General features: G+C 33.6%; 3 protein-coding genes across 3 annotated transcripts; 1 reads left to right on the top strand and 2 right to left on the bottom strand.

Moving 5' to 3' along the window:
* LOC133203386 (uncharacterized) lies at positions 1 to 6,781 on the bottom strand. The gene is made up of 3 exons (XM_061339178.1): positions 6,771 to 6,781; positions 1,730 to 2,250; positions 1 to 410 (listed from the first exon to the last, which is right to left on the bottom strand). Exons 1-3 carry the CDS (start codon positions 6,779 to 6,781, stop codon positions 1 to 3), a joined length of 942 nt encoding a protein of 313 aa, XP_061195162.1.
* LOC133203421 (growth arrest-specific protein 2-like) lies at positions 4,320 to 15,712 on the top strand. Its single transcript, XM_061339201.1, has 7 exons — positions 4,320 to 4,389; positions 8,355 to 8,561; positions 9,172 to 9,293; positions 10,624 to 10,765; positions 11,732 to 11,901; positions 13,385 to 13,480; positions 13,734 to 15,712. Exons 2-7 carry the CDS (start codon positions 8,378 to 8,380, stop codon positions 13,944 to 13,946), a joined length of 927 nt encoding a protein of 308 aa, XP_061195185.1. The 5' UTR covers positions 4,320 to 4,389; positions 8,355 to 8,377; the 3' UTR covers positions 13,947 to 15,712.
* Positions 15,713 to 18,228: 2,516 nt separating this feature from the next.
* On the bottom strand, positions 18,229 to 20,908 carry LOC133203334 (ganglioside GM2 activator-like). Its single transcript, XM_061339138.1, has 4 exons — positions 20,797 to 20,908; positions 19,024 to 19,219; positions 18,703 to 18,913; positions 18,229 to 18,391 (listed from the first exon to the last, which is right to left on the bottom strand). The coding sequence occupies exons 1-4, from the start codon at positions 20,876 to 20,878 to the stop codon at positions 18,260 to 18,262; spliced, it is 621 nt and encodes a 206-aa protein (XP_061195122.1). The 5' UTR covers positions 20,879 to 20,908; the 3' UTR covers positions 18,229 to 18,259.
* Between the last annotated feature and the right edge of the window lie 3,668 nt (positions 20,909 to 24,576).

Genomic DNA, 24,576 nt, shown 5'->3' with positions numbered 1-24,576 from the left:
TTAGTGAAGAAGAAATCCTGAAAATGTTGACAGAGGAGCATCATCCATTGTCCACATAAACGCTCCCATGTGATGTTGTATCCACACCCTGTCTCCTTGCTGAACGTGTATCACAACTAAATTATTCCCTGTATCAACTTGACCATCAATTGCAGAAGCTGCAATTCCAAGAAGAGGGTTGCCATTTTTTACCATCTTAGCAATCATTCCGTTGGAATGCGTGGCTAGGGAACAATATAACACATAGACGCCATTTTGTGGTACGGTAAACAAACTGGAATCTGCATCATATCCTCCCCCAACATTACTTGTCACGTGTGGAAATACAATTTTCTCTTGTGGCCTCCATTGTTTGTTAACGTCCCGAACTGTTCCTGCAGAAAAATAGATCTGCTTCTGGATATCTGAAACTATTTAAAACAATGTGCATGCTAAAATCATTTTTTTTTCTTTCATAGCTCAACTGAGTTGAATGCTCAATGTAAGTGAGCTTTTCTGATCGAAATTTGTCCTTTGTCTGTCGGTGCCGCTGTCGTCGTCGTAAACTTTTTACAATTCTCGTGTCTAGAGCTACTGGGTTAATTTCAAACAAACTTGACACAAATTATCCTTGGGGATGGGGATTCAAATTAGTTCAAATTAAGACCACACTTTCTTCTGAGGGGAGATAATCAAGAAAATACAATTATAATACAGTTGGGCTATTAAAAAAATCTTAATTCTTTGCAAGACTAACTGAACCAGAAAAGATGAAACTTTAGTTAAAACTTCTTGACATACATGTAGTGTAGATTCAGTTTGTTAAAATCATCCCTCGGGCAAGGTTGGGCCACAATAGGGGATCAACTTTTTACATGGGGTATGCATATAAAGGGAATATCTTCTTTCAAGAACAGAAAAGTCATGATTAATCATATCTATTTTAAATACGTATAAAGGAACTCGGATAGAGCAGTTGGATTGATTGATTGATTGTATGTTATTTTACGTCCCATTCGAGAATTTTTCAATCATATAGAGAGGTCACCATAAACCGGTGAAGGGCTTCAAATTTAGACCTTTACTCGGCACTCAGGGCCATTGAGCAGTGAGGGTAAATTCTATATCGTGCCAACGCCTACCGGACACGGGGCCTCGGTTTTTAAGGTCTCATCTGAAGGACCGCAACTTTCACTTCTAAGTGCCGAGCGCTTGGCGAAGGAACAGTTGCTACCTATTTTTATCGACTTAGGTCAGTCGCGGCCGTTAATACCGATTAGAGCAGTTGGAAGTTTGTTTTATCACATTATAAAACCAAACAAGAAGCACGTTGGCCATAACGCTGACATGACTTACTTTAGACTTGCTGTTCTTTTAGAAGATTAAATAAAAGGATTTTTCTCCTGTATATTTCAATCAAAATTTTGACCCAAAATTATTACCCCCCCCCCCCCAACTTTAACTTTTAGCCTAGATCTATCATTTGTTTTCTGTCTGTCTGTTTATTTTTATTTATATATGAAAGAAACCTCAAAATGTCTTAAAAAGTGTAGGTTTCAATAAAAAAAAAAATAAATCTTAAGACAAGTATACCCTTTGGGAAATAAAGAAACTATTTGATATGTTTGTTGGAGGCATACATGTATGCCGTTAATTACTTATAATTGTGAAAATCCAAAAGCAGACACCCCACCCAACAATTTCAGGTCCCAGAACTTTTTGGCATGTTAAAATAATGTATTCGCCCTACCTGAGGACACCAAACCAGAAATTGTCATTGCCATGGTCCCAGTCTTAGCTTTCAAGCTGGATATTTCACCCATAATGATTTCTTTCTGTTCTTTCATATCCAGTTCCAGATTAAATGTTATCGTTTCTTTTACTTGCTGTATACTGGAATCAGGAAGCTCACTACTGTTTTGTGAAGAACTGTTACATACACAATTCTGAGATTCCAGTCGGAGGCGGAAGTTACGTTCCTTCTTCAGCTCCTCCCGCAGTACGTTCTGTCCGTGTTGTAAATCGGCAATTTGTGACAGAGTAGATGACAGTTGATTCAATGTTGATGAGAGTTGATGTAGAGTTGAAGAGTGTTCCAGTTTTAGAATGTTAATCTCATCCTGAATAGTGCGAAGAAGAGTTGCGTCGCCTCCGTGATAAGATTTGAGGGTTGTAGAAGATTGGGCAGTTACATGTACAAAGCAATGAACATGTAACAGGAAAAAAAGTACACTGACGATACATTTTAGCAAATGAAGGTGTCGTAGCAATCTGCAAAGATAAATAATAGTAAATTTATCTTATCAAGATAAAAACTTATATACCTTTATTTAAATCATTCAGTATGTACACCCACACATGCGTAAGAACAAAGTTCTTGTAGAATTAAGAAGCCTTTTCCAGATCGAGGTGGGAGGGACGCTAGTAGGTTAACGTTCAAATGCATGGGGAAAGGCGATAACAGTGCAACGACTGCATGGGAGGATATGGCTCGTACATGTATACCATATGAAATATAATTGACAAGGAAAAAATATCCAAAGCCCAAATCAAATTATTTCTGCTATCATCGCAAAAAACGGTTGGGTTTTAATTGTTTTCGTTCCAGCTGCAAACCAGGATCAATGTGCGATTAATTGCGTGCTTTTTGTTTTACGTCCTTTGCGAGAATTTTTCATTCAGGTGAAACGTAACCAAATACCGGCGAAGAGCACCAATACTCGACACTCAGATCATTAATTGAGCAAATGAGGGTTCCAGGTGCCGATTTAGGAATTTTTCCAGAAGGATTCACAAAAATGTCAGACTCAGAAAGTTTGTGATAAAGAAGTAAATAAAATAATTAAATAGAAATTGAAAAAAATGAAATAAATATATATAAATAAAAAAATAAGCAATTTGCCAAAAGCTCAAAATCCTATTTCGTGGAGGTGTGTGGGTGTTTTAGGAAAAGACACTTTCCAATAAGTCAATTTTTCTTCAGGTAAATGTTTTGAACATATTTTATTGAATTAATCAAAAGGATTGGAAACAAGTTCTTGCAACTTCCTCTCCTTCTATATAACAATATGTCATGCATGCAAATAATACATTAAAATATAATATTTTCAAGTGATATATAAAGTGAATAAGACGTATTCAGGTAAGTGACGAACTCTCCTTACCGTTTAAAAGGGGTCCGTGTTTCCTTGGGGTATCCAAGGTCATTTTTTGGGGGGTTACTTTTACAGAGAAATTTAACATCTCTGAAAATCCTAAGAGACTCTTCCCCCGATCCCTTCTAGATCCACCCATGATTTTTTTTTTATCTTTCAAACGCCTGTCGTGGCATAGGACCTACGTTTAATGTCATATCCGAAGGACCTGTGACTTTCACTTTTTATGCAGGGTGCTATAAAAAACAGTAACTTTATGTTTGATGATAAGAATAAATCCATTCGGGACACAAACCTGCTTCTTACATAAAATAAAAACAACTTTTACAACATATGTTTTATACGTATAGTTTAATTTAAGAATAACCTAGTTAACTCCACCCTCCCTCAAATCAAAATAAAAACTTCAGCCTAATGGATAAAGAAAGGGGGCAGACATGGGAAATGCTTTCAGCAGTTAGCTTCAAGCAAGTGCATAAAAATCAAGTTCAATTTATTAGTGAACTTAAAATTTGTATCAACTGATCAATGTCATGCAGTTCTTAATTATTTTTAAATATGTTTGAAGTTATTACATTTTTAAAATAATTTTGTTGCGGAAAAATCTTTCGGCAAAAGTTATAAAATAAAATCGTATACCAGTATTTGTAGAACATTACAACTTAATAGGCATTTTTCTTGGCTTATTCCGCCCCTGTTCTTAATTGTCCAATATTGCAAAAAAAAAAAAAAAAAAAAAAAAAGTACCGTCAGCAAAAAACGCCTGAGACCTTTTATCCAACTAATAATTTCATTCAAAAAAATCTTTACACAACTAAATCATGGCGAGGCTCTTTTTATGTATTTGCTGCCTCACATTTACACGTACTAAAAATAATCTATCTTATTTCAACAGATTTTCAAGGTGAATGTATATATAGGCCTATATAATTAAAATAACTTCAATTAAATTTCAGCAGAGACGTATATATGTAAATCCCTGATCATTTAAATAAATAATTGAACCCCACGATATGAGGTGAGGTTAAATTCTGAAATAAAGAACTCAATTTTGAGAGAGAGAGAGAGAGAGAGAGGGGGGAGAGAGAGAAAGAGAGTCATGATCCTAATACGTGTCTTTTGGTTGGATTATAATGAAAAGGGTAAGCCAATCAAATTGCTTGATAACATTTACGGAAGTCAACTGGATTTGTTTACATGGTCGTTTGGTCGAAGGCAGTTTCATGAGTTTGATTTCATTTGACTTTCTCTAAAGGTAAACATATGATTTTATTATTTCATTTCAGTAAAAAAAAAAATGAGTGCTTTGCAGGATTTTCTTCCAACAACTTAAGAATTGTCTCCAATATGCTGAACGTGGGAGTTTCGTTGTACAAATACTCTGGCAGAAGGCAGTAGAATTGCAGAACTTAACTTAGACAGTGGTAGTGCTCGCGTACAAGAAATAAAATTAAACTGAAACCGGAATAATAATTTGACTGTGGAACAAATATCGATCTTCAACACAAATTTTTAGACACTTTTAATAACTTTTAGAAAAGTTTGTTAAAATGTGCTCATTATTTTTTTCACCGAATTTTCTCTGTTTTTATTTCAGTACGTGGCGTCCACAATAGGAATTCGTCAAACGTATATTTAAATGATATAAATACAAATTCACCCTGTTTCATTTATAATCATAAGCTATTGAGACCTGGTATGCTGACTGATTTATTCACACATTTGTTAACTCAGTGACATACGACATACCCCCACCCCCCACCCTGGCTGTTGAAATTCATCTCAGAATTCTATGAAATATCGTAAGGAAATGCTGCAAGGCATGTTCGTAGGGAATAGTGGGTTTTGTACACAGGGTGCCAAAACAATGTTACAGGTGGTGAAAAATGAAGTCTCAACAAGGACTCAAACCCAGTGCCTCTTTTGCTCTAACCATTGAGCTATTGAGAGTCAATTTATTGACATTCATACACCTCTTAACTCGATGACATTATGTTTTCCCTAACACTAGTCAGTAGTGCACAGCTGATTGGGCTGAGATGGTGAAGGAGAAATAATCCTCTAGATATAGTATTTAATTCCTATCTTTCACAAACAGTTTTAGGTTAAAAGTTGTGACTTGAAATTAATATGTGTCCTTGGCCAGTCTTCCTAATTTGTATAAAAAGTACAAAGATGAGATAAACAAGGTGTGTGAAAGATATTGATAGAAGGGGGGAAAGTAAGCTTTTAGTTTACATTTATTTTGAATTCATAGAGAAAAAAAAATAAATGGATGCAATATAATCAGGTAATCCAGGCCAGTATACATGTAGCATTTGTATGAAAGTTTGGGTCAGTAAATCGAATCAGGGTTGATTTAGTTTACAGACCTATTTATATATTATCCCAGGTGCCATACAAGGCCTTTAATCAGTGATAATAATATGCTAGGTAGAAACAAAATAAGAACATTTCGTAGTGGATTACGGTATTTTCTCAGTTTATCAAACACACAATGAATGACGTCTAAGTGTGAAATCTTGTGAACTATAGTGGTAACGTCATCAAGCCATTGTGACTTTTTGTTGGCCAGATAAGTTGCCAATTTTTATTTTGTAAGTAAATAGAACAGGTGCCGCCAACGAGATAATGTGATTACGGAAAAGTGTTTATTTTTATCCTTATTCGGTTAAAGAATCTGTAGAACCCATTAATAGCCAAACAGATTTGAACATTGAAGACATCATGACATCATGTGTTGCAGTAAGAGTTTAAATTCAGATGGTGTATGAGGATTTATTTTCAAAAGGAAAGCTGGATTTTTCCATCAAGATGATCATGGGTAAATGATAAACCTTTATTGTGTGTGTGTGATATTTGGTGTTTTTCTAAATTTTCCTAGGTATATTTTCACTGAAAGGTTAAAAGTGCACAGCTAATGATACCTGTGTCCTTTTCTTCAGTCATTGTCAATATGTCCTTGTGCTGTCTGTTTTCTTAAAGAAACTTTAAAACTTGAATTCATCATTATGATCATAGTCCCTGTAATATGATGCTTACACATTAGTGTTATCTTGCATGTCTTACCATATATTTTATGAACTTGATGTATCTAGTTATTAAGGTCTAAGTAAAGTGTGTAAGCTAAAATCTATGTATGTGTAGGTATGCACATGAAGCATGGGTTCAACAATCAGCAATGAAACTTATTTCAATAAATAAATACCAACTCAGTGAACTTGAACAATTCAACAAATTATTATGGGTAAACAATGTAATTGAAACATATTTAGTTATTTAAACATAGACAAGACCTTCTCAGGCCTGATAGAAATGCATGGGAACAAACGATAGAAATGGTGTATAGCAGAGGAATTAAGAATTTCAAACTTTAATTTAAAAGGTCTGAAAAATTTAAACTCGAGTGTATTTACACAGGTCACTGTGTGTCACTTGAGTAGAAAGAAAGAGGACTAAAAATAACATTCACAATCTCAGATAGAATTCTCCTTTTATATATCCTAATGCAGGGAACATACATGTACATGTAGGTTAAAATATGGATCTGAAAATTTTCATAAATCATGTAGGTTGTAGAAAGGAAGTAATCTTAGTATTATCTTTTAAATGACTGTTACTATTAATGTAACTTACTGGATTTGCATATTGTAATTCTATAAGTAAAGGGTAAAAGAAAATTTAAATCCTAAGCAAATATTTTCTTCAAAATCTGCAGTAAACAAAATAAAATGATTGTAAGTCCATGTACAACATGTGTTGGACTGATATGATTTGAATTACTGGTTTGATACGGACATATTTAATGGGGAAAAAACCAATTGATGTGTCAGACCTGATTTTGATAACCTTTACCTAAGTTGCCTATACATTTTTTGTTGCTATTCATTGTCACACATCAAAGAATATCATCAAGGCTATAGGCCTTTAATTGAGTAAGGCAGTGCACGATTATTTGCAGCAAATAGCAATACTTTGTGTGTCCTCATTCCTGTGTACTTGACATAAAATCATTCCTGGAAGTTTTGTTTAGAAGCGACAGAGTAGGCAGAGAATGGAATTTTAATAAAAAGGGACCAATCTTATCTGAAATTCAGTTGACAGCATCTGTGGAGGAAGTTTTTATGCCCCCTTAATAATTGAAGATTGGGGGCATGTATAGTTTTGATTTGTCCTTCTGTCTATTTGTCAAGCTGTACGTCTGTCTGCAAAATCATTAACCTTGCCCATAACTTTTGAATCGTTGGTGCTAGGGCTTTCATATTTGATACATGTACATGAATGTATTCTAAAATGTGAAAAGACCTTTCTTTGGGTACCAACATATTTGACCTCTTGATCTTGGAGTTCGTCCCACATTAATATTTTGAAAATTTTACCAAACTTATCTTGGTCATTTCTTTCATACAGTTGGTGCTAGGGCTTTCATATTTGACACATCTATTCCTTTCTTTGGGTACCAATGTATGTGACCTCTTGACCTTGGAGTTTGTCCCAGATTTGAAAAATTTACCAAACTTTAACCTTGACCATAGCTTTTACACAGTTGGTGCTAGCACTTTCATGTTTCACACATGTATTTCAAGATCTTTGGGTACCAATATTTTTGACCTCTTGACCTTGGAGTTTTACACATGAAAAACTTTAACCTTGGCCATAATATTCAAATGGTTGGTGCTAGGGCTTATATTTTATATGGGTGTATTCCTTTTGACAAGAACCTTACCTAAAGAGTGTGACCTACATTTGAAAAACTTTATAACCATGGCAATGAGTTGTCATGGGGGTATCAGTGTTTCACAAATACATCTTGTTAGTATTTGATACTTGGAAGTAAGGAAGTGGATCTTCTTTAGATCAATGAAAATCATGTGTCAATCAATATTCACATGTATATATACATGTATATTATATACTGATAGTCTTTAAAAGGAAAATTTTGGTCAGTCATTTTTTGCAGTTATCCTATTTTCTCTTTTTTGCAACTATATTTCTGAATCAAAAATGATCAAAATGCTTTTGAAAAGGAAAAAAAATATGGACTGGAATACTACATGTATATAAAATTTAATTTCAAAGATCTGCTACTTCTCAATTCAAATTCAGAAAATGCAATTAAGAATTCAATTTTGTGAAATTTGTACATTGCTGCCCTAAAAAAATTATTAAAATTAATTCAACAGTTTGAATATTTCATGAATAAGATTTAATATATTTTAGATGGCAAGAACATAAAGATTACCATGACGACTGTTAGAGAGGCGGGATTGTCCCGCCCAGAGGCAGGGCTTGATCCTAGATTGACAACCAATGGAGCCCCTAAAGAGGAAGAGGAGTGTCATGTGTCCCAGAAGCTTGCTGTTTTACAGGAGGAAAGTCTGAAGCCAATCAAAGAGGACCTGGCTGAGTGGATTGCAAGGACTCTTGGTTAGTGTCTGGTCACCTGATGACTACAGGTCTTTAATGGGAATAACCTCTCTATCTCCATACATCCACAAATGCAACTTCTTGGGCCTTTCTGACGAGCGGAAAAATAACTTTGAATATGTTATGTAGGCATTCATGACAACCCCCCTTCTCATAAACATTGAAATAAATGTAGGAAGACCTCTTATCTGTAGAGTATGGAGCTTAAAATTAACTTCATTGGTTGTGAAAAATTTACCTAAAATATACTACAGAAGGGACACTCAGTTTTGTCTATTCAATACTTTAAAAAATAAAAAGCAACTATGTTTTGTATAAAACTTGAACATCTGGTGATGTAAAAACATTCAAGGTTTTTTTTTTTTTTTTCCCAAGCTTGTGGGAAAGACCTGCAGTGAGAATTAAGATGCTATTGATGCATCCATTCACCGGTGTCTCAATTTTTTTTTTTTTTGATTATGTACATGCTGGACTTAGGTCTTACTTTGCATCTAGTTACTTTACTGGAAATTTCCTATAAAGTCTTATAAAATGTATAATTTAAATTAATATCATGATTTTATACATACTAGTACTTGATTTATTATTATTATTTATTATTATCATTCAGGTATTGATATATCAACAGACAATTTTATGGATGTTCTTGATAATGGAGTACATTTGTGTAATCTGGCCAAACTAATCCAGGGGAAAGCAGAAGAGTGTGTCCGAGACGGAAGCTACACAGAGGTAGGCACTAGTGCTAATTAACACAGTGGGGCTAATTAGTTCTTTGATTATGATTTTTGAGATTATATTGTTTCTATTTGCTATAATAATAATTTGCTAATGGGGGATGTATGCTAGGGTACATGTATACAACATGTTTGTATGGAGAGAGTCTTAATAACTCACTGTAAAAGGCAGATATTGACAACCTTTCATTAAATAGAAATGACAATTTAGAATATTACAAATGTAGAAAAATTGAAAGCAGATTTATTTTCATTAATGTGCTCTACATGTGTTATCCTATTTATCTAATTTTGGTAAAAGTTATTAATGGACATGCAAGTGCCAGGTATTTGGTATGATGGTTTTTGCATCTTATTCAGTACGTATGTAAGCTAATCAATACAGATGTTTCTCTATCAAGCTTATAATTTAGAACAAGACAAGCTGATTGAGCTAAAACTGAAATGAGCATTTTCTTTTCTTTTTTTTACTTTCTTTTCTTTTTTCTTTCTTTCCTTTTTTTTTTGTAAAATAGGGGCATACTGGAAAATAAATATGATCTTTTTAAGTTACTTTATTCTTCTTTCAATCTTAAATCTCAGCACACAGTAAATTGTTAACCACCTCTTTTAATCTATTTTTACTCTTATTTTCCCCAACAAAATTAATGCCTGCTTTCATGAGTTTGAAGGAAAGCTACATTTTCTCTTTGCAACAGAGTGATTTTTATTGTTGGAATTAATGGAATAAGTTGAAAAGAACTGTAAGTTTTATCTTGCCATTATAACATAGGTGGAGTTGTAATTTTTATATAGTAATAATTACTGACACTGGAGCAAATGCTTATATGGGTTTGACATGCAACACTCAACATTGCTTGGTACACTGTAAGGCTTTAACCTAAGAATCATTGAATGTAGGTGGTGTATATGTTTATATGTTAGTAGATGTGGTTTATTTTGAAAGATTAACTTGAAACTTTGTATTTATTAATGCATTAGGTGGTGGGTATGTTAGAAGATTTTGATTACATTTGTTTATGCATGAAATAGAGAAATTGTCACTGTATGTGAATATCCAAAAAGGGAAGAGACAATAATTTTGTTGATAATTAGTAAAGTATGTGCATATATGTAGATCAGAAATGAGAAGGTAGTCATGAGTCTTTCAGAAAAAAAAAATGTTTTCTTAAGAAACGGCTACTGTTTCCTTGTCATTTAATAACATGCAAGAATGTGTCAGAGAGAATTAGGACAAAGTATAATTTATATATGTTTATAGATAAAAGAATTCACATGTGTATGTAAATTTGTGAGTTGCATAAACTTTTTTTTTATTGTAACAGCCCCTACCCAAAGTTTCATTGAAGTACCGTAAAAATGCCACTCCTGGAAGCTGGTTTGCAAGAGACAATACGGCTAACTTCCTTAACTGGTGTAAAGCGTACGGAATGGCCGATGATCAGATGTTTGAAACAGAGTACCTAGGTAATGGATTAACCTGTACAATACAAATGAGGCCTGTTCAGCAGAGCGAGTGTTCGCGAGCACTTGTGAACATTTCTGTTGAAGGGATAAGGAATTTTGGCAAGCGCTCACAAACGTTCGCTCTGTTGAACAGGCCTATGGTGTAATGAAAAAAACGGATATTTAGTTTACATTGAAATCAAATCCAATAAGTAGGAGAGCATTGAGGTATTATAAGAAGTTGGGGAAAGATGCCATATTAAAAAGTGGGCTCACTCATCTTTTCCTACCATCAATCATAAGTTCAGTATGACGTGTGATGCAATGAACTTAAAAGATACACTCTCAGGAGTAAATAAGAAGGTTTACAATGTTTTTATATTGAACATGTAACATTCTTATCCGCAAAACTATTACCCAGATGAGTTGAAAAGAAACCAAGAATTTATCAATTACTGGTAAGCTCACCCCAGCCAAAGGTTCTGATCAAAATTTGTCCATTGTCTGTCGTCGTCTTTATCACCTTTTCATGTTTTCATCTTCTTGTTCAAAACCACTGAGCCCATTTCAACCAAACTTGGTAACAGAGTATCCTTTGGTGTAGGGGATTCAAGTTTATTCAAAATGAAGTGCAGCATGCTATTCCAAGGGGAGATAATCAAGAAATTGTGAAAAATACCTGGGTCATTCAAAAATCTTATCAAAAACCACTTGGTCAGAAAAAATGAGAGGGGAGAATCTGCTGCTGAAGAAAAGCAGGGCCATTGTAGCTCAGGTGAGCATTGTGGCACATGGGCCTCTTGTATTTGAATGAAAGTGATCATTTAAATGCCTACATAAGTACAGTACTGATTATGAGAAATAAAAAATAGATACATATATTAGTAGTATGTGATACATTTATCAATACCTTTAAAAAGTGACACACATGTACTGCTAAGTGGTTAGAGTAAAATACTAAGTCAGAAACTTTTCTTGTACCCCTAGTGTCACACACTGGAGAGAAGTCTGTTTTGATGACCATTCTTGAGCTGGCCAGAATCGGCTATAAGTTTGGTCTGGATCCTCCGAATCTGATCCGGATGGAGAAGGAAATCGAGAAAGAAGAGGAGGTTCCAGAGGTGAAACCAGAGAAACCTACAGGTCTCGATGCTGAGGTAATCCCCATAGCAACCTCCGAAAATGTATTTGACCTTGATGCAGAGGTGAGGGGTGGTGAGGCTTGTTAATGCAGTGCCAGGGTTCTAGTTCTTACTGTATTGCTCTCATCCTAAGAAACTAGGGTCCTTTATATTAGTACTGCAGCAGTAGTGTGCTAGCAAATCAATGTAGAAAAAGATATTGTTTGGTAAAAGGTCATGTTGCCAAGAGTTAAAGGGTTCTAGGTGTTAGTATTTGACTCTCATGGTATTGTATGGTATTGATGGTCCAATTCTATACAGGGAGAGATGGAATTGTCTATGGTTTTATATGAAGCAAGTGTTCATCATAACAGTACAATCACTCTGTAGTAGTAGTTTCCTAGGCATATCAAGAAGTTAATGCTTCCAATATTGTAATGAAATTACGAGTTATCTCTCTTTACTGTCATTCACATTCCCATCAATTTATTGAATCCAAAACAAACAAAATAGAAATTGTTATTTAGAAGATGGAGGCCATAGAGCTTTGATTGTGGTGGTGACCAGAAAGCTTTGTCTGGTTCACTTTCAGTCTGCTACCCCCTCCCCTTCTGACAAAGGTTTGTTTTCGATGGTGGTCAGAAAGCTTTGTCTGGTCTGCTTTCAAACCCTCCCCCTTCTGACAAGTCTATTATCAAGAAAATGAATATGATATCAATTCTGACCACACATGAAATCCATATTGACAGGATCTGTATTCATCATCTAGAAGTTGTCAGTTATGGAGAGTCTGAACCATTTATTTAACCTCAGAATTAATGATGTTATAAATTGTAATATTTCAGGATTCGGTAAGTTGTCAGGAATAATTATGATAATGTATAATATGTAAAATTCAAGTGCTTATATTTTTAACAAAAATGTTTAAAATATGCAGGAGAACACACAAAGTTGTATGGTAAAGAAAGTTGCATGAAGTAGATTTTCATGATTAGTGTGTTATTTGCATTGAAACTGGACACAGCATACATTTAACCAAATCATAATGCCAATGCATGTGTTTTAGGAAAATTTAAAAGTGCTTTCAGAGCTTTAGCTATGATTACCACTGCCTTCACTATTTTTGGTGAATTTATTTAAAGAAATTATCTCACAAATTGGTTCAGAGTTTTCATGAAAGTAAATAAACTGATACATCTGAAAATAATCAGAAAATTGGTATTCAATGTGCTTTCACTAATCAATATTTAAACTTATCAGCTTTTAAGCAAAGGTTTGTGAATATTTTCTAAATACATATACTGAAAAAAATAATATATATTAAGCAGGGAGAAAGATGACTTTACTTGAATATATATCATGTTTACATGTATCAGGAAAAAATATGAATAAAATAAAAAGAGTATTCTAGTCTTCATTTAAAATGAAATTCATGGAAGTTTATTGATTATATTATAATTTTGAAATATTGTGATTGAATTATTATCTTTAGTAATTATTTTTCTACAATCATAAACAGGTCAGAAGAATTGCCTTTCTTTGTAAATGTCATGATCATGTGAAGAAGCTAGGGGAAGGAAAATACCTCATCTTTGGAAAAGTGGTCCAGATACGGGTAGGTACTAAAATATACAGTACATGAAAGTGGTCCAGATAGGAGTAAGTAGTGAAATTTACGGTACATTGAGAAAAAAAGCTCATTAGCTCACATCGATTCCTTTATTGGAGTCTTAAAGCATTAAATAAATTTTAATCTCGCACATATTTCCTCTCTGAATTTTAGAATTTTAAAAATAAGAGTTGCTGTAATGAATGGAATTTTGACTTAACAGACAATATCAATTACATGTTAACTTTTACTGTTATAGTTCTTAAAGAATCGTCACCTTATGGTACGAGTAGGAGGAGGTTGGGATACACTGGAACATTATTTGATCCACCACCGACCCGTACAGGTGTTTGAACATAAGAGACTGATCGTAGGAGAACCCCCAGATATCGGAAACAAATACCTGTACTTCAAATCAAAGTATAAATCCCACGCTCAGGTCGCTAGTGAACAGAATGGGCATGCCCACTGAGGAGTGACAAAGGGGTAAAATGTATCCACAGAAATCAAGTGGGCATGTATATATTATTTATGGAAACACCTTTTACAAGATTGAGTCGCTCTTGGATATTATGAAAGTTGTGCTCACGCTGTGTTTGTTCACATTACGATGATTTAATATGTTTACTGGATTCAAGGTTAATTGTTACGTTTTGTACTTGGAATTGTTGATATTGCAAAAGGTTGTGAAGACTTTTACTGGAAGGAATTTTAAGTATCATTTTACTGTACTGTTAATCTTGCACATGGTGTATCTTTTATTTATATTTTTGTTTACATTATCAGAACAGTATTTTTTTCTGTGTATTTATTTTGTCACACATTGTCAGCAAATCTTTTGTTTTGTTATTACATAAAACAATGTTTTTGTTGATCTGTAAATGAACATATTGGTTTTGTGTTCTTCAAAGTATGGGTGCATTTAATTATAAATTCAGTGTTTTTTTTACACCAAAGGTGCTCATATGATATTCCTGATATTTAAGTGAAGAACATACATTGATATGAAATGTTGCTTAAGGGTTTGACTTAAATCTGAAGAGTAATTACATGTACATATACCGTACTGTGTATAGCATGAACTGTTCGTTTGATTGTTCAAAATTTATTGTTTTCAACTAATGTTCAATTAACTATCATCATCCAACTATTAAACCATCTCATTTATTCAACTAATTTTTACCCAAGTTATATTGAATACTGCTGATTCATTTCCACTTCAAGTTTTAGAACAGAACTACAAATGAGCTAGGGTCCATTTTGGTTCTTCTTTTTTCCGTGACAATTTGTCTTCCTTGCTATTCTCTACCTAAGAATGATTTCTTCATTTTCATGCATAAAGATCAAATTTTTCATGTTATTCAGGGTAGAAAGACTTGTACATAAAAGCTAAATCTTTAATTTGGTTTAATGTAAACCAAAAACTTTGAGCTTGATTATTAAATGAAAGATCTGACTAGTAAGCATCCTCTTTTCATATTTATTTTGTATATTTTGGTGTTTATTGGAATGAATAGGGTTTAAACAGAAATATGTATGACATAATATTACTTTATAATGTGTGGACTTCAAATATTGCATATAATTTACATGTAGAAAATTTTATTTAGATTTGTATTGTTTTCAGTAGATGATGTCACAATTGACAACTTCAAATATGTAAAACCACTGTGTGCAGGTTTTCACTTAGTGATTTTTTTTTTCATTTCTCCAACATTATATTATACTGAAGTATAAGCTTTGTACAGTAACACCCATAAGTCAACAGAAAGTATTTTTTTTAAAAATATACACAACTGAATTCAATCCAGAATCGACTTATTTAAAGGGAAATAACCACAATCAAGCTAACTATACATTGTCTCTCGTCCCTTGTCTTTTTAATCAAAAAATTTCTGTTCTCAGACTTAAAAATTTGTTTTAATTTCTAAGGTGTTGAAAACTGGCTTATAATAACTTTTATTCATATATACAGTAATTTTATGCTGTCATGAAGCGTTGTTTTTTTCTTCTTTTGTTGTATATATATACAATGTATTTGTTATTTGCCACATTCCATATACCTACATATACACTAAGTTAAATTTTACTCATGAGATATATTTTATTTGCTATGCAGACCGTCCATTTATTTTAATCCGCTGTTTTGTTGTGTGTTTGGTTAAATACCTTTAATTATATATATTTGTTTATCTTGGGAGATTTTATTTTCAGAATTCCATCAAAAGTTCATTAAAAGTAAATGGATGATTAGTTTTTTTTATTATTTGTGAATTACGAATTTAGATCGAACCCAGAATGACAAGTCTTCATCGACACCTTCCACAATTGTAGAGCAGTTCAGTTCTTACTGTACACATATACACATAGATGATTTACAGCCATGAAATATTTTATCAATTTCTTGTCACCTATAATTTATCCATAAAACACAAGACATTTCCTGATTATTTTGTGGAGAATAAAGCTTTGGCAGGAATTTTCTGGGGTATAAACTTGAAAAACACTCACGTCTACACAGTCTATTATGATTGGTGTTAATATGAATACAAATATATATATATATTTCCATTTCTATTTGTTTTCTCTGTGATAGCTCTGCGAAAGTTAGGAGAGTTGATTTCTCGATCATTCTAAAGGAATGCAAATTTTGCCAAGCGAAAGGTCAGTAGCTAAGAAGGCCTAATATGCATGTAATTCTCGTGCGGCTGTCTTTGTGTTTGACGTCAGTGGGCGGGGACTATTGAAATTGACATGTGAGGCCTCGTGTAATTTAAATCTATTAGTCTACATTTTTAAAATCTAAATTTACATATTTATTTCAAAATGAAATGGAAATATAAGGAATCACTGTCTAGTTAGTAGAGTATGCCAGGGACATCAACGATAGTTGGAAACGTGGGATAATTTATGCATAACGGGCTTCGCCCGTTATGCAAATTATCCCACGTTTCCAACTATCGTTGATGCCCTGGCATACTCTACTAACTAGACAGTGATTCCTTAAGTATTTTCTCTTCACCATTACAGTATTTAAGGGGCCCAGTTTGGCCAAAGTTAATCTGGCTTTTATGTTGAATATTGAAAAAAAATAACGAATCTTTTAAAGATATGTCTCATTATCAGGTGAATAATTGTATGGTATTTGGTGCACTGGTCAATGTGCCAATTTCTGGTCGTTATAATGGAGTTTAAGTTGAAAGTGCTGCTGCTTCCCTCCTCAGTGTGCCTTTACTCAATCTTATGATAGCCTGAGAGAACATATTGAGCTTTTTCATTAAATAGTTTTGACATGAATGTCCGTAAAATTACTAAGCACCAATGATAATTTATACTTGAGAAATATACATTCTCTCAAATATCCCTTAAATGTAAATTCAAAGGCCATTTTCACATGAACTATAGGGGATATTCTGGTTGTGCTTCTTTCAACTAATAAAACCCTTCTTAACATTCTTTCTGTATTTAAACAATTAAACGAGCTGTTGAAATACACTGTAAGTTGCAGAATTCCGTGTTTCGATTTTGATTTCTAGGAAAAATGTCATGGTTACTAAAAATAGAAATTTCTGTGAATTCCTTCTTTTTTTAACAAAAAAAAAAAAAGGCTATTCCAACTCCATTTCCGATTTCAATATACCTTTATTCACAAGTAGATCACAGTACGAGTCATATATAATTCTGATCATTCAGATTTTGAATTCTTTGACCACTGTTGCCATGGTTACTTAAAATAGAAATTTTGTTGAAATTCTTTTTAAAATTGTATACCTACCACAGGCACTTGTTTCGTATACGGGGCACCCCTACCTAAGTAGGGGTGCCCCGTATACGAAACAAGTGCCTGTGGTTCAACCTCCAGAATAAACGTTACATGTACTTGTTACTGTACTGAATGACAGGTAAATGATTGAGAAGCTTCAAGATAAAATGATGATGAATTCTTATTGTTTTCTGTTACATCCATCGAAATTTCCCACGTCTGTAAATTAGTCTTGACGGTTATTGAGAAGTTGACGCTTGCATCAACAATTTTCTTGTTAATATATTGTTTTCATTTCTATCAAGGCCCTGTTATATGATATGTAAATACACCTAGCCAAATACCCCCCCCCCCCCACCTCCTCCCCGCTTGATGAAGCATTCAATTACCGAGTTGAAGCCAATAAATAACGTCCGTGGATGATATACGCTTTTTTGACTAGATAAATTGTCTGAATTTAGGATAGAAATAAAAAAAAAATAGTTTCATTGTATTAAGGGAATTCTAAAAACTGCTCACTAAAGAGTTCCAATTCCATTCTAATTTATTGAGTTAGAGTGATCTGCCCTTTGATGTTACATGTAGATAAAATAAACTCTATTTATTCAGTACATGACACAGTTTGAAATAGGTTAAAGTATTTAAAACATTATACATGACATTAATAGTTTTAGATCATTTGAAATATGTATTCCCAACATAAGAACAACAGTGTTTTCTGTTAACTAACTACTTCGATCATTGACCTTGATTTTTTTTGGGGGGGGGGGGGGTTATCCTATGGCAGATAACTTAATTAGAAAACTCAGTATTTACACTTTCAGATCAAACGATTTTCTTGAAGCCCAAAATTTACATTTTTATCAGAGTTAGGAGCTTCCTTAACTAAAACATATTCATTTTGGTCTTGGATTTAAAATAGGTGACTTGAATTAATACAACTTTAGATACAATTTAAGAGTACTTTTAATCATAAGTTTTATTCATGTCATGTGGACAACATCAATGTTTATAGATCGTCTTTAGCGACCACTAAACAACCAGCCTGATCTGCTGGGCTCTCTCTGTTGGGTGACGGAGAGTTGGAGGTCCAGACACACCAGTTGTCTCCCCGTGTCGTTTTCATTCACTTTTACAATCACATGGTAGTCACCCTGAAATATACACAAGTCTACACCATATCAGATATTGTTCTCAGTGGAAATAATACACAATTATGAAACCACGACTAGGAATATTACTTAAACATCTGTATAAAACTATATTTTTCTTTAAACATCTTAAGTGTATAAATTTTATAGTGATAAGCAATATATTTAAATAAACTTGAAATCATTTTTGATGTAAATATCCTACATTGTAGGTTACATATGAAAACATGTATTTACATGTACCACTGTTAAAATAGTGAGATATTCATCAAGTGGTTAAAATTTTGATTTTGAAATAAAGCTGTTAAATATACCGCTGCAAACCAGGTAAGGATAGCTGGAATTCTAGGGATGCTGATGGGATAGTTGACGATACGTATATTCCTAGGGGGCTGGGGGCACTGGCTAGCATTAACCCCTACACTGCTCAGCATAGTCTGGATTTGTGTACCAATACCCCCCACTATTCCGACCCAGTTCTCGGTGATCATTTGGTGGACCATCGTACAGAGATTATCGTATGTACTGAAATAAAATTGTAGCAAATTCAAAAAATTGAGATGAATCTAACTTGTTCAAATGTTCAAATGGTAGGATGGAACCAATATTCTCTCTCTCTCTCTCTCTTTATTTACCAAGAACCGATATGGAAAAGGCACGGCATGGGAACTTCTACCCCAAAATAAGTTTTCCTTTTTATAGAAAGAGACATTTTTGAGCTTCCAATGGTCTTGGTCAGACTGGCATCAACGGAGAGACGGATATCCCCCGGTATCTGGACTGGCATAGGGGTCAAGGACACACTATGGAACTGGACATCTCTGCTTGAGCCTACAAAGAAAAAAATATTGCAATGGTTGGGGGAATGAATGTACATGACATGTACGTATATATCTATACATGTGTAAACAAAAAGTAGGTAATATAATGTACCACCGGTCCTCCTCCCCAATTCCGGTCTGTCGAGCCTTTAAGTGTATATAACTTTTCGTATTCACCCCACTCCTGTGATGTTAGACCATTACTAAATTCTATCTATATTTACCCAAATTATTATATAATTAATAGGCCTCTATGTGACCTCTAAGATTTAGGCGCCAACTGGCTCCTTATCAAAAAAATTTAGTAGCCAATGCAAATTTTTAGTCGCCAAGCAAATTTTTCTTAGGCGCCAATTTAAAAACCGATATTAATCCATATAATTATAGAGACATATCCATTCCTAACTTTTAAACTTCTTTTCTACTCTTTATAAAAAAATATTTCAAAATGTTTAAAGTTCAGTAATTTGATGATCACAAAGTCAATTTAAACTGGTCGCCAATTTGGCGATTTATAGAAAAATTTTAGGCGCCAATCATATTTTTTAGGCGCCATGGCGACTAAATTAGTCGCCAATTAGAGCCCTGTAATTAAATGGGTTGTAAAATATAGGATGTGTGTAGTTAAATAATTGAGATTGTGTTCTTAAGACATTTTCCTACTAAAAATGTCATTTCCTTTTTCAAAAATTCTTTTAAACGCGTTTATAAACCTCGGAAAGTGAAGAAAATGATTTTGTTTTATACAGGTAAAATTGACGATCATGGGTCAGCAAGAATTAAATAAATAAATTGATTAACTGTAAAAATATCGAAAGGTGAAGCTTAGATCAAAATTGTCCAGGACATCCTTAAACAAGACATAATCATGATAAAAATGTGTCATGTTTACATTTCTTGAGGAAAACCGAACTTTATTTCAGACACTTGAGAGAATTCAGGATTGCAATTTGTTTTTTTAATATATTTTCTTAATATACCTTTTACTTTTGGGTTAGGTTTAATAAGTATAAAATTATTATGGATGAACTTTGAATATATAACATTGTGTAAATACACATTACATTTGTGAATTCAGAAACATTTTTGTAAGAAGAATTTTCAATTAATAAACTGCTGATTTTTAGAACCTGGGGATCGGTCTACCTTGGTGTATTATTCATATTTTTGTTATAATCAGTTTAAGCAAACGTTTGAGTTAAACGTATATGCACGGATCTATAGAGAGGGATCATGAGTGCTCCACCCCCTACAAAACACGGACCCGCTTGAGTCATGCATTTGGTAACTCCCCCCCCCCCCCTCCCCCCGACCCAGCGAAACAAGATTTTAAGGCTTGGGCAAGTTTTGTTTACTTTTTTTTATAATAGTTAGCAAATTTTACATATCTTCTTTTGTTGGTGTGACCCCCCCCCCCCTCCCCCGAGAAAAAAAATTCCGGGAGCTGCACATGACGTACATGTAGATAAGTACATTTATATGTAAGTTTCCAGAAAACAGAAGCTCGGTTTTTAAAAGTCAAATTATTAAGGACCTATATGTAATCAATATGTATAAATTCAGAATTTTATAAACTCTATCACTTACCACACTCGGTCATCTGAAATTGTGTTATTTCCGCCAAAGCCACAGAAATACCCGCCAATAGACAGAAAACACCTCTCTCCATCTTTCCTTCTTCAACTTCTGAATGCAAGTGCAAAGCAAGTACACACGTACTTGTAGGAGGCAAGTACACTCGTACTTGCAGGAACAAAAAAACAAAGAGAGAACAGGCCGAGTGAAAAGTTCGCTGAACGTGCTGCGAATATAAGAAGTTACACTGGGAAACGTGAGTTTTTTTCGAGCACAGGAAATTACATGTACATGTATATACATATTATACAAAAGGCATCCATTTATTGTTCGTTGTACTTTTCGCAGAAATACTCTTCTATAGTTTACATATTGTCAGACATAAGTACATGTACTTTGTCTTTTTATTCTTATTTTCATCGAGAAGTGGCTGTAATTGTTACATGATTGTATATATATCTACATGTACTTGTTAATTAATATGTTTGTACCATGGGATTTCAATTATCAGTCCTTAATCTTACATATGCAGAGGCGCATCTGAAAATCTTAAATATTTTGTTGCCTTGTCCTATCGTTTCTGAGGGATGCATTTTTTTTAAAAACAGCACAAAATGTGCACTTCACGTAAATACAGTATGTGATAGAAAATTTTTCAGTCAAAATTTGGTTTATCCTTTCATTAAAAAGTAAGAAAAATAAAGTACATATAATGTGTTGACTTAAATAAACACGTGAAAATGTGCTTAGTTCATACGCCAGTCCCCTCAGAAAGCCGGGGCGGGTCTTACATGAGGGTTAAACATTATACGCAATGGTTCTCCTAATTGTAATTCTGAGAATTACATGTAGGTGTGAAGAGACATAATGAGTCAAAATCATGTATTTCTTTTATTCTATCTGTGTGGTAAATCTAAAGATTTACATGAGTATAGCAAAGTTCTGAGAAACTCTGGTGCACTGTTTAGGAAGCAAAGAGTGCAAAATATCAATACCAGAAAAACAAACCAAAGGTTTTATCTACCGTATCGTTCTTATCATACATAACAAGGTCATGCGCCTAAGTTAATTTACAGCGTAACAGATAATGTTCCGATGATTTTTTTCGAAGATTGTGTCAATATCCTCAGTTTTTCGGGACTCGTAACGTGTTTAACTTGACATGCTTTGATATTTATAGTTATCGACCATTGGCACGAACCAAGTACATGTGTCTGAAGCCTGTAATTTTCTGTAAAAATTAGTTTCATTGAACAAAATTCGCATGGGCCATGCAAAAATTCTATTTTTTTTTTTTAATTTTCTCGCTTCGTGCGCCACCATGTCTTTTTATGAAGTCTTCTTAACATTACATACGTGTAGCATATGCGAGTTCTTTTAGCTTCATTTTCGTTAGATTTTGCAACAGGTACTAATGATGATGCAGGCGTCACAAATTTTCTGAAACAGGGGTGCGGGGATGGGTTTAGAAGCTAGATTATTCCCCTCTCAGAGTTGAAAAAATATAAATGGTACCATTTTTCTGGGTTCTGATGCAATGTTGTTGTTATTTCTTCACATTTCAGATCATCTAAATCATGTAGAGAATCAGGGTATATAATACCTACATGTATATAAACTATAATGTTTTCAGCTTTCATACAAGATCTTTCATGTAATGTACTTATTTCTCCTTTCATTTAATGGTTTTGGTATTTCAAGGACAAATTTCATAATAACAAATCATAAAATATGCTATATACTAATTCTCCTAATAATTTTAAAACCCAAATTTACTACATTGTACTAGCACATGTATTAACAGATGTAAGTCCAGATGCATGGTACTTAATAAAAATATTTTGAATCTCTACGGTTAATTCCGTCCTTTTTTAACGGGCGCTGCGTCGAAAGAAATGCTTTCGGAGCGTGACTTGCATAATTATTTTAAAAAAATTATTCACTGTACGGTTCACAAAAACGAACCGTACCCTTCGCTTTGTGCACGGCACGGTACGCTTCTTGCACGGAACGGTTCGTTTTGTGAACGGAACGGTTCGTTTTGTGCATGGTACGGTACGCTTCTTGCACGGAAAGGTTCGTTCTGAGGTGTTTTAGCACGTTTTAGGGTCTTTAGAATACTATAGAAAACATAGCTACTATGTGCTTGTGCCCCCTCAAGAATAAAGTCTGCTGACCCTTTTTTTTTTTTGTCAAGGAATTTTTGGTAGTTAATAGTGCCCCCCACCCCCAATTGAAATTAAAAATGTTTGGTTGTGTGGTTGTGCCCCCAAAACTGAGATTGCTTCCTACGGGCCTGATAGTTGACTAAGTGACTTAGCTATACTAAACTATAGTAATAACTGACATTTTTTCTTACTTTAGTAATAACTTTAAAACATTTTTTTTACTGTAGTAATCACTTTGACACTATAGTGATAACTTTGAAAAACTGTGATTAACTAGTTAGTGGTGAAAAGTACTTTATAAGACATATGGTAATACCTCTATTCATTTGGTGTGAAAAACTAAATGACATTTGCATACTGTGACTTACTTCTGTGCAATACCATTCCCCCCCCCCCCCAAAAAAAAATAAAAATTATAAAAAAAAAAATGAAATGAAATGGATTTTACATAGAAAATATATCGCTACGTATAGTTCCGTATAACATAGAAAAACACGAATGAGAGTGAGAAGCAAACCATTATACATTTTAGAAATATCTCATTGAAAAATAGGTTTCAAAAAGAATTTATACTAACAATAACATATCAAATAAAAAGTTAGAAGTACTAATAAAGTGTATATAATTCATCAACAGATATATTTGGTTAATTACAAAAAGATTTGTAAAACTGGATAATATCTTAGAATTTGTGATCCGACCTCTGGAATTTCCGAGTGTCCGTATTTTATTCCTGGTCACCGATTTGTATTGTTTTTAGTTTTTTTTTTAAAGATTGATCACTGTTCGCTATCTTTACCTATTCATTTAGCAGATTCACATATCCTGTAAGTATTCTCATTATAAGAAAGTTAATCTTCGGAGATAATCCACACATATATACATGTGCCTCTTTATTTTCTGGAAGGCATTAAGCATGTTTGATGTATTGAACACAATTGCAAGATTGAAAAACCAATATCTTTAGTGAAATAAAAAAATACAATCATTCAGTAGGATACATTGTCCTGAATATAAAATCCATATGAGATACCCAGTGACAAGCTTATTAAGACACTATTGAAGATGGACGAGATCGCCCGTCTTTTTCTTCTTGGATTAAGTCTCCATTTTCAAGGTATTTTTTTTTTCAAAGCCTTTTATGACATGTCATGTATTATAAAATCCGCTTTCCTTTAATATACGAGGGGTTATCAAAAAGTTCGTGGACTAGCGCCATAAGATTAAAACCGCTTTAGGTACATCAATGAATTTTTAAACATATAGTTAGCATCATCTTTTCTATCTATAGAATAAACCATAAATCATAAGTTTTATTTTTTAAATAAAATTTTAATGTTTTTGTAAGCAATGGTATGTCCAGGCGGCGCAACCTCAAATATGAGTTTTTTCTACCTGAGTGTAACTGAGAAAAACTCTTTTGATATGAGCATTTGTCATAAAAAAATCCTGTTATTTCAGACATGTAGTACGACACAATTGTCTGTAAAATTTGCAATATTTACCCCATTCTGTACGTTCTATGAAATTTTATTGTAAATTTTATATGGAGTGTCCAAAAAATTAAGGCTTGAAAATGACGTCAAATTTACAATGTATTCCATATGAAAAATCCAAAAAATAA

This window comes from Saccostrea echinata, unplaced genomic scaffold (genome assembly GCF_033153115.1).
Source record: "Saccostrea echinata isolate AGI-Se365-2 ecotype Australia unplaced genomic scaffold, CSIRO_AGI_Sech_v1 ptg000050l, whole genome shotgun sequence".
NCBI lineage: Eukaryota > Metazoa > Mollusca > Bivalvia > Ostreida > Ostreidae > Saccostrea > Saccostrea echinata.
Note: the sequence above shows the minus strand (reverse complement) of the source record. Positions and strands in the feature narration are given on the sequence as shown.

What these genes read in the sequence shown, in the direction of transcription:
- LOC133203334 (XM_061339138.1), bottom strand. Translation starts at nt 20,878, where the DNA reads ATGGAGAGAGGTGTTTTCTGTCTATTGGCGGGTATTTCTGTGGCTTTG. An exon ending in ATTTCAGATGACCGAGTGTG is followed by an intron (nt 19,220 to 20,796) that starts GTAAGTGATAGA and finishes TTTTCTTTGTAG; the next exon opens with GCTCAAGCAGAGATGTCCAG. An exon ending in CTTTTCCATATCGGTTCTTG is followed by an intron (nt 18,914 to 19,023) that starts GTAAATAAAGAG and finishes ATTTTATTTCAG; the next exon opens with TACATACGATAATCTCTGTA.
- LOC133203421 (XM_061339201.1), top strand. Translation starts at nt 8,378, where the DNA reads ATGACGACTGTTAGAGAGGCGGGATTGTCCCGCCCAGAGGCAGGGCTT. An exon ending in GTGGATTGCAAGGACTCTTG is followed by an intron (nt 8,562 to 9,171) that starts GTTAGTGTCTGG and finishes ATTATCATTCAG; the next exon opens with GTATTGATATATCAACAGAC. An exon ending in CTACAGGTCTCGATGCTGAG is followed by an intron (nt 11,902 to 13,384) that starts GTAATCCCCATA and finishes AATCATAAACAG; the next exon opens with GTCAGAAGAATTGCCTTTCT.
- LOC133203386 (XM_061339178.1), bottom strand. An exon ending in TTCTGGTTTGGTGTCCTCAG is followed by an intron (nt 411 to 1,729) that starts GTAGGGCGAATA and finishes TGTTTTAAATAG; the next exon opens with TTTCAGATATCCAGAAGCAG.